Raw genomic sequence first — 13,511 nt, 5'->3', positions numbered from 1 at the left:
GAAATTTGGGCTGCTCCCCCTAGGGAGAGCGCGACGCTACACTACAGTGCCACCCATTTTTTTGTATTTTTTCCTGTGTGCAGTTTTATTTGTTTTTCCTATCGAAGTGGCTTTTTCTACAGAATTTTGCCAGGAACAACCCTTTTGTTGCCGTGGGTTCTTTTACGTGCGCTAAGTGCATGCTGCACACGGGACATTGGTTTATCGTCTCATCCGAATGACTAGCGTCCAGACCACCACTCAAGGTCTAGTGGAGGGGGAGAAAATATCGGCGGCTGAGCCGTGATTCGAACAAGCGCGTTCAGATTCTCTCGCTTCCTAGGCGGACGCGTTACCTCTAGGCCATCAGTCCACATTAAAAAGACAACAAATTGCAATGTTTTAAAAGCGAATATGTGAAATGCTTTTATTTGAGAACATATGTTTATTACTCTTGTTTAATCAAGTAATCCGCGTGTGTGGGGTGGTTGGGGGGTGGTGGGTGCGGGTGTGTGCTGATTATCTGGTTGCGGTTTTCCGCAATTTATCTTTATTCTTATCTTATCTGTCTATTATAATCAATGTGCAGTATTGTAGGCTATGCTTATAATTATATTCAAATAATGTTTCTTAATTCTTTCTGTTTTTACATTAAGAATACTAGTTATTACCTGCAGTGTCTGGATGTATGTATGAAACGGTGTATGTGATATTTTTTACATTTAATCTTCGTAATATTCGTACAAACTGTTGTTGACTTTTACAGCTATGGTCCCCATGTTGTTTACTTGTCTATGTTGTGATAATGCACCTGACCAAATTTCTCCAGTTGGAAATAATAAAGTTATTCTTATCTTATCTTATCTTAGCAAAACAAAACGAGAAAGACTTTCACTAACTCCCACCTTCTCACACTTCCTTCCAGCAACCCCCTCCCCCTTTCCTTACAGCCTCCTCTACCCCTACCACTACCCACCAGCCCCGTTTTTTTTCTTCCCCCATTCCCCTTTCGCCTGGGGCTCTGCAAAAATGGGTTTTCCAGGAACCAAGACTTCGATAGACGTATAGTCGACAGACCTGAAGGAATCTGGTGAACAGTTGTTCTGTACGGTGCCCCAATGACTCTTCACAGAGCTGAGGGAAAAGGAGGAGAAGAGGAAGACGTGGAAGGAGGAGGTTAGAAAGAGGAGGAGGAGGAGAATGAGGAGGAGGAGAGGAAGAAGAAGAAAAAGAACAAGAAAGAGGAGGAGAACAAGACGAAGAAGACGTAGAAGGGGGAGGAGGAGGAAGAGAGGAGAGGGAGGAGGAGAAGAAGAAGGAGGAAGAGGGGGAGATGGAGGAAGAGAGGAGAAGGGTAGGAGAAGAAGAAGGAGGAAGAGGGGGAGATGGAGGAAGAGAGGAGAGGGAGGAGGAGGAGAAGAAGGAGGAGGAAGAGAGGGGGAGATGGAGGAAGAGAGAGAAGGGTAGGAGAAGAAGAAGGAGGAAGAGGGGGAGATGGAGGAAGAGAGGAGAAGGGTAGGAGAAGAAGAATGAGGAAGAGGGGGAGATGGAGGAAGAGAGGAGAGGGAGGAGAGGAGAAGAAGGAGGAGGAAGAGAGGGGGAGATGGAGGAAGAGAGGAGAAGGGTAGGAGAAGAAGAAGGAGGAAGAGGGGGAGATGGAGGAAGAGAGGAGAATGGTAGGAGGAGGAGGAGGAGACGCAGAAGGAGGAGGAGTAGAAAAAGAAGAAGAGGGAAGATGAGGAGGAGAAGAAGAAGGAGGAGGAGGATAAGAAGAAGAAGCAGAAGAAGAAGGAGGAGGAGGAGGAAGAAGAGGAGGAGGAGGAGAAGAAGAAAGAGAGAAGGAAGAAGAAGAAGAAGAAAGACATGGGTAAAGAATTAGGCACAGTAAAGGCCTTTTTTTTACAATTCTGTCCATTTAACGACATAAAACATAAAAATAAAGAACGACACAAAACATAAAAAATAAAGAAATAAATAGAAATAAAATAAAATAATAAGAACGACGAATAAGAATAGTAACTGGAATAGTCTATTAAAGGTAACAAAGCGATGAAAACTGGAACAATTGGTACATTACATGTACGTACGTACTTACACACACACACACACACACACACACAATGATAAAACAAGCAAACAAAGAAATACGTACACATTCTCGCCTACAACACTAAAGAGGAGAAGAACAACAACAACAACAATAACAACAACAACAACAAACAAGGGATCCCACCCAGCCACGAGAACGAGAACAACCCCCCCGTCCCCTTTCCCCTGCCCCTCTCCGCCCCCCGCCCCCCCCCCCCCCCCACCCCCACTACCTCCCCGCCCCTCCCAACAACAAGATCAAGAACAAACAGAAGAAGAACAACAACAACAAAAAAAGAGATCCCACCACACCACACCACACCACACCACACAACACTCACAAGATAAAAGAGAAAAAACATTAAAGCTAAAATTTTACAATACGATTGTAGCAGAGTACAAAACTGAAACCTATCTTTTAAATATATCAGATACAAAACACAGACAAGCTTTAACGAAACTCAGAATAAGCGCGCATGACCTAAAGACTGAGAAAGGTAGAAATTTAAATATTCCACAAGAAGACAGATTGTGCAACAAGGGTAACATCCTGGAAGACGAAATCCATCTTCTTGATCATTGTATTAAATATAAAACCTTAAGGCAACAATTTTTAAAGGATATTCAAAATTCGAATAACACAGGACATATTCCCAGTCAGGTGATGCTAACAGATGATGAATATATACAAACAAGATTGGGAAAATTTGTTTATGAATGCTGCTGCAATTTACTGTATTAACTGATTGATTAATTATGTGTTTTTGTTTTTCATTCGTTCATTCATTTACCATTGCACCTGTGTCTTATAAACCTTACGGTTTCATGACAATAAAATCTATTCTATTCTATTCTGTTCTATTCACACTCACACTCACCTTGTCAGTGACAGCCAGGACGAGGTCCGCCATCTTGTGGGGCGTGACTTGAGGGGCCCCTCCCCACTTCCTCCTGCGGGCGGACCTCATGACGGTCAGACGTCGCTGCCTGGTCTGCAGCTGGTCCACGGCCAGGTCCTTCAGCCTCTGGGTGTTCACCTGCTGCAGCTGCACCGCCTGCCCCACCATCCTCTGCAGGCGGCGCCTGGCCGTCACCTGGACGTTCGTTCAGTCAGTCACTCAGTCGCACGTGCGAGCGCGCGTGCATGCACACAAACATATATGTATATGTACATCTACACACACAGAGAGAGAGAGAGAGAGAGTCACACAAATATAAATACATTTATACACACACTCTCTCTCTCTCTCTCTCTCTCTCTCTCTCTCCCTCTCTCTCTGTCTCTCTCAAATCAAATTTTGGCCCAGATAATCAGAACAGCAGTTACCACCTCTGCTGTTCGGATGTCCTAGTCGGACACGACACTATCACCTACGTACACACACACACACACACACAAGAAAACATCTCAACCTTACATGAGCAGGGGGAGCACGACTTATGACACTACACTACACTATACTACACTACACTACACTACACTGTATGGGATCACGACTTATGACACTACACTACACTACACTACACTGTATGGGATCACGACTTATGACACTACACTACACTACACTACACTGTATGGGATCACGACTTATGACACTACACTACACTACACTACACTGTATGGGATCACGACTTATGACACTACGCTACACTACACTGTATGGGTACACTACACCACACTACACTACACTGTATAGGAACACTACACTGCACTGTATAGGAACACTACACTACACTACAATACAATACACTGTATAGGAACACTACACAGCACTACACTACACTGCACAACACTACACTACACTGTATGGGATCACGACTTATGACACTACACTACACTACACTACATAGTATAGGAACACTACACTACACCACGCTACGTTACCCTACGCTACACTACACTACACTGTATAGGAACACTACACTACACTACACTACACTGTATAGGAACACTACACTACACTACGCTACACTATACTACAATACACTACACTGTATAGGAACACTACACTACAATACACTACACTGTATAGGAACACTACACTACAATACACTACACTACAATACACTACACTGTATAGGAACACTACACTACAATACACTACACTGTATAGGAACACTATACTACAATACACTACACTGTATAGGAACACTACACTACACTACACTACACTATACTGTAAAGAATATTACACCACACCACACCACACTACACTACACTACACTACCACACCACACCATACTACACAACACCACACCACACCACACCACACCACACCACACCACAATACAATACAATACACTGTATAGGAACACTACACTACACTACTCTATACTGTATGGGAATACTACACCACACCACACTACACTACACCACACCACTCTACACCACACTACACTACACCACACTACACCACACTACACTACACTACAAACCACACTACACTACACCACACCACACTACACCACACTACACTACACTACACCACACCACTCTACACCACACTACACCACACTACACTACACCACACTACACTACACCACACTACACTACACCACACCACACTACACCACACTACACCACACTACACTACACCACACTACACTACACCACACCACACTACACTACACTACACTACACCACACCACTCTACACCACACTACACCACACTACACTACACCACACTACACTACACCACACTACACTACACCACACTACACCACACCACACCACACATCACCACACCACACCCCACCACACCACACACCACACCACACTACACCACACCACACCACACCACACCACACTACACCACACCACACCCCACCACATCACCACACCACACCCCACCACGCCACACCACACCTTGTGATTGCCAGAGGAGTGGTCGGAGTCCGAGCCACTGTCACTGTTGATGACCGGGGAAGGCGTCAGACTGACGGTGGTGCGGGGCGGGGTGATCACTGACATGTTGCCTGACTGCTGCCTGTCGCACACACACACACACACACACACACACACACACACACACACACACACACACATGCATACATACATGCACACACACACACACACAGAGATATACACGCGCGTGTACACAAACACACACACACACACACGCGCACGCACGCATGCACGCACGCACGCAAAGACACACACGCACGCACGAACGCACGCACGCACGCACACACACACACACACACACATACACACACACACACGCACACGAAAACACACACACATGCACACAGATACACACGCGCGCGTACACACACACACAAGCACACACAGACACACAGACATTCACACACAGATACATACGCGCGCGTACACACACACACACACACACACACACACGCACGCACGCAAAGACACATACACACGCACGCATACACACACACACACACACACACATGTCTATGAATATAATGTAAAGCAACGAGCGCTAGAGAGCGTGAGAACACACTGGTCGGGCAGGGACCGCACACCAAACACACTCCAATGTCTGGAGAAACGTCAATGCCGCCGTACGGAAGCCACTCAGCAAGGTGGTGAGATGGTGCTGGTGGTGGTGGTAAGTATCAATATCAGTAACTTCAAGGAGGCGTCACTGCGTTCGGACAAATCCATATAAGCTACACCACACACCACATCTGCAAAGCAGATGCCTGACCAGCAGCGTAACCAAACGCTCTTTGTAAACGGAACGTGATACACTGCTGTGCTGGACAATGGTCAGGAATTGTATTGTATTGTATTGTTTTGTATTGTTTTGTATTGTATTGTTTTGTATTGTATTGTATTACTCTTTTTTGTCACAACAGAGCTTTCTCTGTGTGAAATTCGGGCTGCTCTCCCCAGGACACGCGTCGCTACACTGACAGCGCCACCAATTTATTTGTATTTTTTTCCTGTCTGCAAGTATATTTGTTTTCCTATAGAACTGCATTTTTCTAACGAATTCTGCCAGGGATAACCCTTTTTGTTGCCGTGGGTTCATTTACGTGCGTTAAGTGCATGCTGCACACGGGCGTCCAAACCACTATTCAAGGTCCAGTGGAGGGGGAGAAAATACTGGCGACTATGGGATTCGAACCAATGCGCTCAGATTCTCTCGCTTCCTATGCGAGCGCGTTACCTCTAGGCCATCACTCCTCACTGGAGACAGTGTGTGGAAGATCAGATGTCTGCACTGGCCTACTGCAGAAGGAAAATCTAAGGGAGCCGTAAAACTGGTGATAATATTATGTATGGTTCTTGCAAAACATGTAACGTTATCTGGAGACGTAAAATTGTGGGTGCATGGATACTTGCAATTATTTTTCGCTCTTTTGGAAACTGAAACAATGGTGTCATTGGTTCTTGCAAAACATGTAACTTTAAAATGTCCATATCTTTATGAGTGTGTATGCGTGTGTGACTGAAACGTGATTGAATTACACAGGAAACGAATGATGAGCGCCCCCATGGCAGCCGTCAGTTGGCTCTACACCGGTAGGCAGCATTTGGTGCAAATGACTCCCTGTTTGTAAAGCGCTTTGAGCTTGGTCTCTGACCGAGGATAGGCGCTATATAAGTATCCATATAATTCCTTCCTTCCTTCCTTCCTTCCTTCCTATAATCATTCATTCATTATCAAGAGACACTGTAAAGCTGTGATGACAATGTCCTTGCAAAACATTTAGCGCCATCTGAAGGTACTGCAAAACATTTAGCCGCCATCTGAAGGTACTGCAAAACTGGCGCCATCTGAAGGTACTGCAAAACTGGCGCCATCGCCCTTGCTCAGACTGACTCTGAACGGGATTTGTCCTGCAGGGTGCGCCATTGGAAAAGCTCAGTGACGTCAGCTTAAGTCTCCACAGGTCCAGTTCGTTCACTGTGATAACGGGACTCCTAGCAGTCCACCAGGAAATGTATCTGTACATAAAACCTTTAACCCCTTGGATGTCGCTGACAAGTGTGCTCGTCAGAGAAGAGCTGTCATCTCTGTAAGAAAGATCTCACTCGTTATTCAGCGAAACCCATCGCATCATTAAAAAGTAAACACAGCAGCAACTGAAGTTAAAACTAAAGTCACATTTAGATCTCATTTCACCAAATCTCGGCAGTCAAAAGGGTTAGATCGTTCACACCGGTTGTTGACAAGTTTATAAAGATTATAAAAAAAAAAAAATTATTAAAATTTTTTTTAAAAAACAAACACACACACACACACACACACACACACTTACTGTGCGTGTCGAAACACGTGGTAAAAACGTCACATCCAAACTCCAGCAGTGAGACATGCAGACGATAAATCACATCACATTTTCGCACAAAACACCCTCAGCCTTGTCTCCACAGGTTCAGCCGGCCAGTGCTGCAGGAGTGCACGTGCGCGCGCGCCGCCTCTGTCTGACGCCAGCTGATTAGAACGTGCAGATCATGCAAGAGACCTCCAGCAAAGTGCCTGCTCCACGCCTTCCAGTTCGCGAGGCCGTCTGACAGAAAGGTCATTGCTCAACTGCCCACTTCAGGCGTGACGATCCACGGCCGGGCACGGCTCAGTGAGCAAGATGCAGTGGCTCAGAGAGTGGATTAGTGATTAGTGTCTTGCCCGTTAAGGGATGACGTCGTGGCGCCTTGCTCTCTCTCTACACACACACAGAGGCCTCAGTGTGGGTAGGGAACTGCAGTGTCAAACACTTCATGCCTCGATGGCTTTCATTTTGTCCAAAGAATGGGACTGCACAGAACTGTAGCTTGTCGCTTGTCGCCTGAGAATTTATGGTTTGTGTTATGTGGTTGGGTCTCTACTACTGTGGCTTTTAATAATAAACTAAGTAAACATATAGGTACATAGATAAATCAGTAAATATATTCAAAAACAGATTTAATTCAAATGATAAATTGCCAAAATGTTTGAAGAAATTTGATGTACTTTTCTCCTAGATTATTTACTGTATTTTTTTTTCAAACACACACTCACACACACACACACACACACACACTCACGCACGAACATACACATGTACACACACAGGCAGACACACACGCACACATAATCGCACACATACACACACTCGCACGCACACACAAACACACATACACACTCTCTCTCTCTCTCTCTCTTTCTTCACACACACACACACACACACACACACAAACTCACACACACACGTCATTCAGTCACTGCATACCGTTGACAAGGCGATGCGTGTCGGCTGATCCAGTGATAATCTCTGCTGCACTAATCCCTTAATTAATCCCCAGCCGGGCGTCTACACTAATGGCGCCATGACAGCTAGAGACCTGGGGGAACGGGGAGGGGGAAGGAGGGAGGAAGGGGGACTGTGGGTGGAGGGTGGGGTGGGGTGGGGAGGTGAGTGTTGTGGGGAAGAGGTGGGAGGGTGGATGGGAACAAAGTGCAACAACAGGCGAGTCATAGCGCCACACACACACACACACACACACGTTTGCTGTACGTCTGTGGTTACATGTACAGCTACATACACGTTATGCGACCTGCTTGTCAACACAGCCTCGTCCCACACATACGCACGCACACATACACACACACAAATACACACACACACACACACACACACAAAGACGCGTTTCGTTGGTAGTAGAGTTACACACACACACACACACACACACACACACACACACACACAAAGACGCGTTTCGTTGGTAGTAGAGTTACTTGTTTGACAATCGTGTCTTAGCGTGTCATAGGGTGTTATGTTCTCTGGAACAATGGATAGGCCCCATCATTTAACTTTGTTCATTTCACACACATACACACGTGCGCGCACACACACACACACGTGCGCACACACACACACACACACACACACGTGCGCACACACACACACACGTGCGCGCGCGCACACACACACACACACACACACCACGCAAGTGTTCAGTTACGAGTATGACAATCGTAGTCACTGCGTATGCTATGTATTCAGGAGCAAATTGACAGGCCCTATCGTTGCTTTGTTCATTTAATCGCTAACCTACCCCCCCACCTTCACCCCCTCCGCCGCCTAACCTCCAACCCCACACACGCACACATAGAGACATATGCAGTCAGGCGTTAAAGAGACACGTGTGCGAACATGTGTATGTCCTTTCAAGCTCCATTTAAAGTGTGTGTGTGTGTGTGTGAAAGTGTGTGTGTGTGTGCGAGCGCGCGCGCGCGCCCGCGTATGTGTGTGTTGAAGAGACACGTGTGTGAACATGTACAAATGTCCTTTCAAGCTCCAGTTAGAGAAAGAGTGTGTGTGCGCGCGTGTGTGCGTACATGCGCGTGTGTGTGTGGTGTTTTCGCGCGCGCGTGCATTGGAGTGTTTACATGTGCATGTTTCTCTGTTTGTTACGTGTTCATATGATTGAGTGTGTGTGTGTGTGTGTGTGTGTGTGTGTGTGTGCGCGCGCGCTCGCACGCGCGTGCTTGCGCACATGCCTTATGTTGGCATACGTGTGTGTGTGTGTGTGTGTGTGTGTGTGGTGCGCACGTGCTTTTCATAATGAAATAAGTACATGAATCCTGATAAAGAGAAATGGTGCAGCGAATGAATCATGATGAAGAGAAACGATGTAATCTGTGTGTGTGTGTGTGTGTGTGTGTGTGTGTGTGTGTGTGTGTGTACGTTTCATAATGAAATAAGTACATATTTCATGATAAAGAGAAATGGTGCAGCGTTTGACAAAAGCGTCCATGTTGCACCTTTGGTTTTCCTCGCCTGTGCATGTACGTTTTTGTTACCTGCTGGAAATGACCCAAAATACAACCCGGAACAACAAATGAATGCTCAGAATACAGGATTTAATGCAGAAAACAAAAGGCAGAAGCAACTAACAAAGACACAAAGGATGTAAAATAACAGAGAAAATAATGAGTAATGATATCACAGTTTGCAGACGAGGTATAAAAGAAAACAATCACTAATATTATCACAGTTAGCTGACGACATAATTATATCTCGCTGGACAGAAGCGAGAAAAAAAAGTCGAAAATCCAAATCAAAGTTAAATCTGTGTCCTTTTTTTCTACACCTGTAGTTAGCACAATCATAAAAAGTCATGGTCACCGGAATGGATCAAAACAGGATATCAGAGCACATACATTCACCGGAATTGATTTTATAAAGAGCCCAGCGGTTTGTTTTTCATAAAAAGTCATGGTCACTGGAATGGATCAAAACAGGATATCAGAGCACATACATTCAACGGAATTGATTTTATAAAGAGCCCAGCGGTTTGTTTTTCATAAAAAGTCATGGTCACTGGAATGGATCAAAACAGGATATCAGAGCACATACATTCACCGGAATTGATTTTATAAAGAGCCCAGCGGTTTGTTTTTGTTTCTTTTTTGAATCGATGTGTACAATCACATTAATGGCACTTTGGTTTTGTCCGTGTGTAAAATCGAGTTAATGGCATTTTGATTTTGGCTGCGAAAAAATTACACTTATGGCTTTCTGGTCTTAAACAATATGATTATGAACATATGTGAAGACGAGTTGTGGTTTCATGCTGCTAAACGGTAAAATAAGTTAAATTATGTAACAAAAAAGCTGGATATTCTTTTCTTCTTTTTTTTTCAGAACTGAATGATAATAAAATAGATATCATAACAAAGAAAAGAACAATACACACCGTACAGTGAATTGAAAATAGCAGTGACAGTAGCAGGAGGTTAAAGAATGCATGTTCAGGCTTGTTAGCCAACGTCTTATTGCAAGTTTAATACGTGCTTTAAAACTATCATGAAATCAAATGTGCTTTAAAACTATCACGAAATCAAACGTTTACGACAGTAATATGTTCATTATTTCAACAGCTTTGGGGATGTTTACGCAGCAAATATAGGTCGTATTGATTATGATTATTAGTCCATTGTATACAGCAGAATGGGTTCAGACTTCCTGATTATTGAACCGGAATGTGTCGTCAGGTTCTTTCAAATCGATTAGCAACTATTAGCTTAGATGGATCTCACACAGACTGTTAGCAGACAACAAAGGAACGTCTGGCTGTACGTACAATGATTCGTCAGTGTGTTGGAGAAGAAACAACCCTCTTTTGTTAAACTGTTCTCTTATTCAAACCATTTGAACAAAATGTAACAGCCTGGATAAGAAAAATAACAACAACCAAAAACAACCAAAAACGTCAGTGGTGTACTAATAAGACATGTTCAGAGGTCTGGGGCATCTACGGCATACTGATACAGTTCAAGATTATTCTGAATGCCAAATTCTATACTTACAAACATATAGTACATAAACTGCAAAATAATATTCCGAATCTTTAAAAAACAAAAAGGTGGAAAATCATTTTTCTATGGTAAGAACATTATGGACGGTCATTAATTTTATCACAGCCTCTCAAAGCATCTTTGAAAATGAATTATCACAAAACATATTTTTAAAAATATATATAAAGATTTACATCTAAAACTTTAAAAAAAATCAGACATGATACTATTTTTTTTTTAAAATCACATGAGCAGTAGACATATGACAGATGTGAGGAAGTTTAGAAGCAGCGCCATTTACATGAAGCAAACAACAGGTGGGTTACAAGTCTACAAGCTGATACATTCATCACATCACTACAGTGTGGGCCACTGCCAACTCTCGGCCGGTACTGGCTGCCGCATTTCAAGGGGGCTTTTTGGAACAGTAACCGGCTGGTTCTGTTTGCTGACAGGACGCACAGGAAAAGCGAAGAGTGGGACAACAGACGAGGACAAGAGAAAGAGAACAGAACGGAGGTAGAGAGGACACTAAAAACAAAAAATGCGTGGAAAATCCAAAAGCGAAGCGGTTCACGTCCATTCCTTTGTGTCAACTACATTGACATTTTCCTTGGTCGGAGATCCAGGCCTGTGGTTTACAGCTGGACAGAAATGCTCTGGACAAAGTGAGCAAACTGTCCACAGGGGTCTACGGCCGTCACCACCACGTTCATTTTGAACGCCGCCGACTTGGCATGGGCAAGGGAGATCACCAGGTTGGTTTCCTGTGTTTTCTGCCACTGAATGATGTCCCCTCCTCCCACCACTGACCCAGCCGTCACCTCATAGCTGAGGTCAAGGTCAGAGTGGAAGAGGTCAGGCCAGGACAAGGTCAGGTCAGAGCCGGAGAGGGAGGATGTTATCTGACCATTGGCTGAAACATGGACACAGTATGTGAGCCCCGGGGTGTTATTTTTATCTGGTTGTAGTACAGGAAACGTGAAATACGTGGACAACATAATATGAACTTATATATGTTTTTATATTGCCCAACTATCAAACATGCATTGCGCGTGTAACAAATGCGATTTTTTCCCATGGTAAATCCACTGTCCAAGATCAAGCATGACCGTAACGCCAGCCAAGCGAGCTAAATCAACAGCGTTACACAGAGACTGCTGTTGGAATATCACCACCAGTTTGTAGAAAGAAATAATAGTAAAATCCTTAAGACTTTTTCACACAGTCAACGCTCACTGCAGACTGATGTTTTTAAAAGCTGGCGCAGCCATGGTCCTGTTACTGTGGTGTATGTGTGTGTGTGTATGTGTGAGTGTGTTGTGTGTGTGTATGTGTGTGTTTGTGTGCGTGCGTGTGTATGTATGTATCTATGTACTATGTGTAGATGCATATGTATGTGTAGGTGCAAGTATGTTCGTGAGTGCGCGTGCATGTGCGTGCGTAGGCGTGCATGTGTGTGCATGCATGCTGGTGCGTTCCCCACCTGTGACCTCTGGCCACTCAGGCAGGACGTCAGCCTGTGAGGTAGCCCCGGAAGTGACGTCACCCAGCACGGTGACTGGCTGCACGGTGAAGTTGTGGGGGGTGCGGGGGGAGAGGGGGGAGGAGGTCAGGTTCAGCAGGGCAGAGGACAGCAGGAACGGCAACTCGGGGCTGCGGGTCACGTGATGCTCATCATCACTGGACGCTGTCGCCACCTGACAAGAAGACAAGGGGAACTGTGTTAAAAAAAATCACCTGGCGTATATCTGGACTTGACTTGCACGTTGTGGAGGCCTTGTTACAGGCCTGTTCACGTCCCAAGTGAACAAATTAAACTTTGCATGCGTGGCTAGCAGTTCCTTGAGGTCTACCGAATGCACTGGGGTTGGTAAATAGTTGGCAGGTCCCTCCAGTGGCTGTCAATGCGTCTTTTGAGGGCGGCGACTGATGGAGCTGTGACCACCTGATCTGGAAGTTTAATCCATGCTGAGACCACCCTCTGAGTGAAGAAGTTGCCCCTGGCGTTGAGGTGAAACCTATTCTTTGACAGCTTCATGGAGTTGCCTCAGAGGTTCACGATAAAATATATGAAAACACATCAAATGACAAAACGGCAACAAACATAAGAGCGGCAAAACACAAATTACTTAGACTTGAAAAGAAGAAAACATCCAATGAGTGTTGAAAAAGGAACAGTCAATT

General features: G+C 44.9%; 2 protein-coding genes across 2 annotated transcripts in view; both read right to left on the bottom strand.

Annotated features, from left to right (window-relative positions):
- The window catches only part of LOC143298643 (uncharacterized), an 11,031-nt gene extending 5,993 nt beyond the window's left edge, over positions 1-5,038 (bottom strand). The window contains exons 1-2 of the mRNA XM_076611522.1: positions 4,934-5,038; positions 2,946-3,161 (exon numbers count right to left, since the gene is read on the bottom strand). Of these exons, the coding sequence (XP_076467637.1) occupies positions 2,946-3,161; positions 4,934-5,038 (321 nt within the window). The remainder of the gene's footprint in view (positions 1-2,945; positions 3,162-4,933) is intronic.
- A 4,861-nt stretch (positions 5,039-9,899) lies between these two features.
- The window catches only part of LOC143299060 (uncharacterized), a 90,572-nt gene continuing 86,960 nt past the window's right edge, over positions 9,900-13,511 (bottom strand). The window contains exons 55-56 of the mRNA XM_076612160.1: positions 12,811-13,024; positions 9,900-12,240 (exon numbers count right to left, since the gene is read on the bottom strand). Coding sequence (XP_076468275.1) covers positions 11,963-12,240; positions 12,811-13,024 — 492 coding nt within the window. The 3' untranslated portion in view covers positions 9,900-11,962. The remainder of the gene's footprint in view (positions 12,241-12,810; positions 13,025-13,511) is intronic.

Source organism: Babylonia areolata, chromosome 24, assembly GCF_041734735.1.
Source record: "Babylonia areolata isolate BAREFJ2019XMU chromosome 24, ASM4173473v1, whole genome shotgun sequence".
Lineage (NCBI taxonomy): Eukaryota > Metazoa > Mollusca > Gastropoda > Neogastropoda > Buccinidae > Babylonia > Babylonia areolata.
Note: the sequence above shows the minus strand (reverse complement) of the source record. Positions and strands in the feature narration are given on the sequence as shown.